This window comes from Mus pahari, chromosome 14 (assembly GCF_900095145.1).
Source record: "Mus pahari chromosome 14, PAHARI_EIJ_v1.1, whole genome shotgun sequence".
NCBI lineage: Eukaryota > Metazoa > Chordata > Mammalia > Rodentia > Muridae > Mus > Mus pahari.
The window spans coordinates 45,698,513-45,706,308 of NC_034603.1; the positions used below are offsets into that span (position 1 = coordinate 45,698,513).

Consider the following 7,796-nt stretch of genomic DNA (forward strand, 5'->3'; position numbering starts at 1 on the left):
AAAAAAAAAAAAAAAAAAAAAAAAAAAAAAAAAAAAAGAAAGAAAGAAAAAAGACGAAGAAGACACGTGTGATGGCACTGCCTCAAATCTTAGTCCTTGAGAGACGGAGACAGGAGGATTGGAGTTCAGGACATCACCCATTGAGTTTGAGGCCAGTCTAGGCTCCCTGGGGTTAAAAAAAAGGGAGCGAAGGGAAGGAGAAAAAAGGAGGGGGGAAGGGAGGAAAAGAAAGAGGCAAGGAAGGAGAGAGAGAGGATGGAATAACATAAAAGTATCAGGGAAGTCAGAGTCTAGATAGAGCGTTAACATAACCAAGTCAGCTTGGTGAAATCAGAGCCGGTGAGTAGAGGGGAGAGAGACTTGCCAACAGCCACATAGCCAGGGCGGTAACAGAACTGCCTACAGTCAAGAGAGCAGCACGTGACAGTAACGCCTCTGAGGTGTGGATGGCCGGCGGGTGGGGTTCTGAAGTCTGAGCTGTTTGTTGCTGCAGAGTCAAGACTGCAAGCTTAGCATTCAGAGCCACCCCAACAAAGATGGAGTCCAGGCAAAGTCCCTATGTCCGTGTAGAGGATATGGGGCTGTGATGGGAAAGAGGTTTTTGGAGGCTGCTTAGAACAAGGAGGGAGACCAAGGCTAAGTCCACTGCCGCCCACAGCTGCTTGTGGCGGAGTGATTCGGAATGCCACCACTGGCCGCATTGTCTCTCCTGGCTTCCCGGGGAACTACAGCAACAACCTCACCTGCCACTGGTTGCTAGAGGCTCCGGAGAGCCAGCGTCTCCACCTGCACTTTGAAAAGGTCTCCCTGGCAGAAGACGACGACAGGTGAGGAGCTGTCCTGCCTGGATGGGAGAACCTGTTGGGAGGATAGCAACCACAGCGCTGCCTCTCTTCTGGCCCAGGCTCATCATCCGCAATGGAAATAATGTGGAGGCCCCGCCAGTGTACGACTCCTATGAGGTGGAATACCTGCCCATTGAGGGCCTGCTCAGCTCTGGCAGACACTTCTTTGTGGAGTTCAGTACTGACAGCAGCGGGGCAGCTGCAGGCATGGCCCTGCGCTATGAGGGTGAGCCTGCTGGAGCCTAACCAGGGTGCTGGGCTCTTTCTCCCATACTCTTCCCCTTTCTGACTGCATTCCGTTGCTCCTTCCCTGCCCCACCCCCTCCCCCATCCGAGATCCCGTCCCCATCCTTTCGGGAGGCATTTGTCTGGACCAAAGATTTCTGGCCCAAGAAAATGACTTCTCCAGGTTTTAAGAAAGTTATATAGGAGCCAGGCAGTGGTGGCGCACGCCTTTAATTCCTGCACTTGGGAGGCAGAGGCAGGTGGATCTCTGAGTTCGAGGCCAGCCTGGTCTACAGAGTGAGTTCCAGGACAGCCAGGGCTACACAGAGAAACCCTGTCTCGAAAAACCAAAAAAAAAAAAAAAAAAAAAAATTAAAAATTAAAAAAAAAAAAGTACAATAATGATTCAACAAGGCTTCCTGACCAAAATAGAGTTGGATGCCCGCCCCCCCCCCTGCGTCCTGTTCCAAGCCCAAAATACACATTCTGCCCTGAGAAAGAAAAGCCCCGAGGAGAGACGTAGACCACCTGTCCTCTGGTCGACTCAAGAGAGGCTGAGCTGGCCTGTGTCCTGTGGTTCACAGCCTTCCAGCAAGGACATTGCTATGAGCCCTTTGTCAAATACGGCAACTTCAGCAGCAGTGCACCGTCCTACCCTGTGGGTACGACTGTGGAGTTCAGCTGTGACCCTGGCTACACCCTGGAGCAGGGCTCCATCATCATCGAATGCGTCGACCTCCACGACCCCCAGTGGAATGAGACAGAGCCAGCCTGCCGAGGTCAGCAGGCACCAGTGGGTGGGTCTGCTAGGGCAACAAGCAGGGTAGGTCCCTAGTGGCCAGCCATGGAACCAGGGACACAGCTCAGCGTGATTGATATTTCTCCTAGAGGGAGGAGGTGGGGTCCCCCAGCAGTGGGTGGGGTACTCCTGTGGGCAGGTGAAAGCCCTAGGACCCCTTATTGGAGAGGATGCGCCTTCCCGGGCTCCCCTTCCTTGCAGCCGTGTGCAGCGGGGAGATCACAGACTCTGCAGGCGTGGTGCTCTCTCCAAACTGGCCGGAGCCTTATGGCCGAGGGCAGGACTGCATCTGGGGTGTGCATGTGGAGGAAGACAAGCGCATCATGCTGGACATCCGAGTGTGAGTGACTCGGGTCAGGCAAGCCGGCTCCTGAGGCTGGGGACACCTCTAGTCCCGCCCACCTCAGCCCCTCCTCCAGCCCCTCCCGCTCTGATCCTCCTCCTCTACAGGCTGCGCATAGGCTCTGGGGATGTACTGACCTTCTACGATGGGGATGACCTGACAGCCCTGGTCCTGGGCCAATACTCAGGGCCCCGTGGCCACTTCAAGCTCTTTACCTCCATGGCCGATGTCACCATCCAGTTCCAGTCGGACCCTGGGACCTCGGCGCTGGGTTACCAGCAAGGATTTGTCATCCACTTCTTTGGTGAGCTTGTGCTTTCTGACTCGGATTGTAGACCCCGAATCATGACTAGTCAAACGGTGCAGGGCAACAGGGAGTCTGGATGTCCTGTCAGACATGGGGAACCTGGGAAGATGCCATGTATCACCAGGAGACTTTGGTTAGAGCAAGAAAGCTCTAGGGAGGCAGAGAGAAGGACTTCCTTTAAAAAAAAAAAAAATGTGTCCGTGTCTTCCTTTCTGCCGGTCTTGAACAGAAATGATTTCCCTCATCCTGCTTTGCCCATCTCTCAGGCTTGAGGAACTGGCCAAGTGCTTCTGAGAGTAGAGCCAAAGCCAAGATGACAATCCTGGAACCTTGGTGATGGGTGGGGCTGAGGGTGGGGCGGGGGCGGAGACTCGGGGGAAGAGGAAGGGTGTGGGGCTTGAGAAGAGAGGGTGAGTCGCTAAGCCTCTCTAGGCCAGTCTAGGTCCAAGATAATCTACCAAAGGAACCTCGGGGTTGGCACTAGCAGGCACTTTGGTGCTGGCCAAGGAGCTCCATGTCCCTGCTTCTGTGTCTCCAGAGGTGCCCCGCAATGACACGTGTCCAGAGCTACCCGAGATCCCCAATGGCTGGAAGAACCCTTCACAGCCCGAGCTGGTGCACGGCACGGTGGTCACCTATCAATGTTACCCTGGCTACCAGGTGGTGGGAGCCAGTATTCTCATGTGCCAGTGGGACCTAAGCTGGAGTGAGGACCTGCCTTCATGCCAGAGAGGTGAGTGTGCCTGTCCCTGGGACTCCTCCCAGCCTGCCTCCTGGGTCCTGAGAGAACATTCTAGCACTGGTCCTGTTTCTGCTAGCATCCTTGATCTAACTTATCCCTCAGTTTCCTTATCTGTGAAATGGGATGCTTCATTGTCACAGGACTTCCAGATAAGTACTACAAGTATCTCTTGACTGGCTGGTGACCAGGAATTAATGGCTTTCTTGACCTTAATGATCAACAAAGGACACATCAGCCAGAGGGTAGACACAGTCAGGCATGGTGTGTCACATGCCTGTCATCTCAGCGTTCAGGAGCTGAGGCAAGAGAATCAGGCCTTTGAAGATTGCCTAAGGTATAGTGTGAGGCATTTATCTCCAAAGAAAGGGGTGGAGAGGAGATGGCAGAATGGCTAAGAGCGCTTACTGCTCTTGCAGAAGACCTAGGTTTGGTTCCCAGTACCCACATCAGGCTGCTCACAGCCTCCTGTAGCTAATTTCAACACCCTTTTCTAGCCTTAATGAGTATCTAAATGTATGCAGTACATATAAACTACACACACACACACACATACAAATTAAAAAAAAAAAAAAGTGAAGAAAGCAAAAAGCCTGAGGCTGTAGTGCTGTGGTAGAGTACCACCTGGCGTGCATGACATCCTGAGTCCCAGCCCTGCAAAACAAAACCTCAGAGTAGAGCCCTACAGTCTGGTGTCAGCTGGTCTGTAACACTCAGACAGCCAGGGTGAACGGACTTTTCTCCCCACCAGCTAGCTCTCTTCCTCTCCCCCACCCCCACCCCTTGCTCTCCCTCCCTCTCTGATAAGTGTTTCTAGCCTGAAGTGCCTATGAACCGGAGGATTCCTTAGAATTTCTGATCCTCCTGCCTCCACGTTCTTAGTGGGACCACACCCACCTTCTGGAGTCCCGGGATATCAGCGTGCACCACCAGGCTGGGTTTACGCAGTGCTGTCCATTCAATCCAGGGTTTCCGTGCATTCTTTGGAAGCTCTCCTACCGACTGAGCTGTCGCCCCAGACACTGAGCCTGCCCTGCTTTCCCTCTCCATCCGTAGTGACATCCTGCCATGACCCAGGGGATGTGGAACACAGCCGACGCCTCATATCCAGTCCCAAGTTTCCCGTGGGAGCAACTGTACAGTATGTCTGTGACCAGGGTTTTGTGCTGACGGGCAGTGCCATCCTCACCTGCCATGATCGGCAAGCGGGCAGTCCCAAGTGGAGTGACAGGGCCCCCAAGTGTCTCTGTGAGTGTACAGTGGGCAGGAGGGGAGCCTCTGGTAGGGGGAAAACCTGACACATTCACTGCTCCTGCCTGCCTTGCAGTGGAACAGTTCAAGCCGTGCCATGGCCTCAGCGCCCCGGAGAATGGTGCCCGCAGCCCTGAGAAGCGGCTCCACCCAGCAGGGGCCACCATCCACTTCTCCTGTGCCCCTGGTTATGTGCTGAAGGGCCAGGCCAGCATCAAATGCGTGCCTGGACACCCCTCGCATTGGAGTGACCCCCCACCCATCTGTAGGGCTGGTAAGTGCTACCACATCCTTAAACATGCCCCGCCTCCCGTGCTGCCACCACCACAGTCCGGACCCTAGAACTATTCTAGTAAAGCAATTCTATGTTGAGAATTAGAAGCATTGGCCCATGCCCCTCCTCCGTCTTTGCTAGTCTCTGATCTAACATCACCAAGACAAGGCAGGAGTAGGCTCTCCCTGGCCAAATGCTTCTGTGCTCCTTGCATTGGATGGTTTGGTCCATCAGGCTCACCCACTGCCCTTGGCCCTCCCCTCTTGTTCCAGCCTCTCTGGATGGGTTCTACAACGGCCGTAGCCTGGATGGTGAGTCCCCATGCTTGAGAGCCAGACGTATGGTACCCCCCCACTCCGGGTTCTCGCAGCTCCCAGGCCATGGGTTCCCACAAGTGAAAGGCAGAGAAGGAGCAGTTTGGGCCTATCGAGGCATTAAGCTTCTTGCCTGCCATGGGCAGCTAATGGGAGCTGGTCTCCGAATGTCTTTAAGAAGGGAGGGGACACAGACTCCAAGAAATGAGGACATTAACTCTAACCCCACCCACCCTTTGCTTTCAGTTGCCAAGGCACCTGCCGCCTCCAGTACCCTGGACGCTGCTCACATGGCTGCTGCCATCTTCCTACCATTGGTGGCCATGGTGTTGCTGGTGGGGGGAGTGTACCTCTATTTCTCCAGGTGAGTCTGGCTTTTCCTCCTATTCTGCATACCCAACTCACCCCTGGCCTGTACTCCTGACTCACGGGCTCTTTTGTCCCCCCCCCCCCGACTCCCAGACTCCAGGGGAAAAGTCCCCTGCAACTTCCCCGAACTCACCCTCGCCCCTATAACCGCATCACGGTGGAGTCAGCATTTGACAACCCAACTTATGAGACTGGAGTAAGTACCCACGCGGGCCTAGATACCCCTTCAGGACTGGTTCCTTGATCCCTCGGGTGGGTACGCCTGCCTGAGGGTCCTGCCGAGCCCTCCTGCCTTCCTTTGTGCCTTGGGAAGGTGGATAATTCGGGCTTGACAGCTCTTCTCCAAGTTTCCAACTCCCCGCAGTCTCTTTCCTTTGCAGGAGACGAGAGAATATGAAGTTTCCATCTAGGCGGGGGCAGTCTGGGGATGCACACGCAGTCCTGCATCGCAGGCCAGCGGCAGGGCTCCCGGCTCTCTGCTATCCCTCACCTCCTGTACATACCGCCTGGGAAGAGACACCACCAACCCCTTCCCCGCCTGCAATGCCCACAGTGACCTATTTTCTCGGCACCGCTGTGCCCGCTTCGGGCCCTTCTTTGGATTCAGGGGCGCCTGCCTCGGGTAGAACATAGCTGGAACACATTACCAGCAGCCAACATTCTCCTGCTTCTCTTTTGCCCTGGACCTCCAGCCTGGAAGCCACCATCCAGCCTGGCACGTGAGGACTCCAGAAGAGCTGACTCGACAGCAGGGTGCCCCTCACAGGGCCAACTACCAGAGGCCAACATTGTTCTCAACTCTTGGTAGTCCTGGTGTGCCAACACCAGTCCCCCAGGGAGGTTTCTAGTCCCTCTCTAAAGGCTCAGGATTGGACAGTTAAGCCTTCTGCCCTGTCCTGGGAAGGTGATGATTTAAGAATCCTAAAAGGTTCAGGGACTCTATCCCAAGCTCAGGCTGGGCCCCACTGGATATTCACGCTCCACACCAAAGCAGGACACCCTACGGCTCCCCAGCATCCCTCTGCCCTGAGGAGGGAGAACCCTTCCTTGGAGTTTATCTGGCTGTTACAGATGTCCCCTTTCCCACCAGTCCCTCCTCTAAGCCGCTTACCATGTCCCGCCCTTCCTGCCACTGTGTTGTGGCATGCCAGGAGACAGCAGGTACATTCTGGAGAGGAGTAGATGTCCAAGGACCCAGGAATGTGGCAGAAGTCAAGAATCCCCAGGACTCTCAGTCCGGACCGAGGCCACTTTGTACATATGATGTATTATATGGGGTCTGGGCTCCAGCCAGAGAACAATCTTTTATTTCTGTTGTTTCCTTATTAAAATGGTGTTTTGGAAAAAAAAAAAATCAAGCAGTGTAAATGGTGATTTCTCAGAGGAAAGGGAGGTGGAAGATGAATGTGACGTGGACCGGCACACCGAGACCTGCTGGACGCACCAATCAATCATGCCCGGATTTTATGACAGAAAAGATGTCATCTGTAGTTAAACGGGTAACACTGCCTCCAAAGACGTTAGTGTTACAGATGGCAGGTGAAATGAGAGGTCCCAGTGACTAACGCCATGGGGATGTGGGAGCTCGGTAACCCCAATGCCTCATTTCCTCCTCTTTGCCAGGGCTAGAGCCATACGCCGGCCCAGTCCCAAACCCCTTTTAGTACCACTGGATTGCTGACAAAACCCAAGGTTGGACGCACTGCCCAGTCCACTTTTCCTGTTAAGCGAAGCTCGAGAGATTGGAATCAGTATCATAAGCTGAACCCTTGTACATAAGGCCTAACTTGCCTTGACCTTAGAAAACACGGAGATTGTAAGCCAGAGGGGTGGACAGCTCAGAGGCCCCTGAGACAGGCAAGAGCCCTGCCTGTGGGCTCTTTAAAGTGACTCCTGAAACATACATACAAGTAACATTATAAAGACTCAGCAGGTTGTACTTGTGTATTTAGAAATGTGTATATACGGGGCTGGTGAGATGGCTCAGTGGGTAAGAGCACCCGACTGCTCTTCCAAAGGTCCAGAGTTCAAATCCCAGCAACCACATGATGGCTCATAACCATCTGTAACAAGATCTAACTCCCTCTTCTGGAGTGTCTGTAGACAGCTATAATGTACTTACATATAATAAATAAATAAATCTTAAAAAAAAAGAAATGTGTATATACATATAAATATTCACATATGTATGTAACAATTTTAAAAGATGTCATGAACATGAAAAGGAGTAGGAAAGAGTATATGGGGGGGCTGGGCATGGTGGCGCACACCTTTAATCCCAGTACTCGAGAGGCAGAGGCAGGCAGATTTCTGAGTTCGAAGCCAGCCTG

The 7,796-nt window shown here is 53.6% G+C and overlaps 1 protein-coding gene across 4 annotated transcripts in view; it reads left to right on the forward strand.

Moving 5' to 3' along the window:
- The window catches only part of Sez6 (seizure related 6 homolog), a 48,084-nt gene extending 40,660 nt beyond the window's left edge, over nucleotides 1-7,424 (forward strand). For 2 of the 4 annotated variants that reach the window (XM_021212537.2, XM_029546251.1), the window contains exons 6-17: nucleotides 659-827; nucleotides 905-1,071; nucleotides 1,655-1,849; nucleotides 2,071-2,209; nucleotides 2,320-2,516; nucleotides 3,058-3,252; nucleotides 4,315-4,506; nucleotides 4,586-4,783; nucleotides 5,056-5,094; nucleotides 5,344-5,461; nucleotides 5,560-5,662; nucleotides 5,831-7,422. In XM_021212537.2, the coding sequence (XP_021068196.1) occupies nucleotides 659-827; nucleotides 905-1,071; nucleotides 1,655-1,849; nucleotides 2,071-2,209; nucleotides 2,320-2,516; nucleotides 3,058-3,252; nucleotides 4,315-4,506; nucleotides 4,586-4,783; nucleotides 5,056-5,094; nucleotides 5,344-5,461; nucleotides 5,560-5,662; nucleotides 5,831-5,863 (1,745 nt within the window). In that variant the 3' untranslated portion in view covers nucleotides 5,864-7,422. Of the gene's footprint in view, nucleotides 1-658; nucleotides 828-904; nucleotides 1,072-1,654; nucleotides 1,850-2,070; nucleotides 2,210-2,319; nucleotides 2,517-3,057; nucleotides 3,253-4,314; nucleotides 4,507-4,585; nucleotides 4,784-5,055; nucleotides 5,095-5,343; nucleotides 5,462-5,559; nucleotides 5,663-5,830 lie in introns of all 4 variants that reach the window. The other 2 variants (XM_021212539.2, XM_029546249.1) reach the window with 2 other exon arrangements.
- The last annotated feature ends 372 nt before the right edge of the window (nucleotides 7,425-7,796 follow it).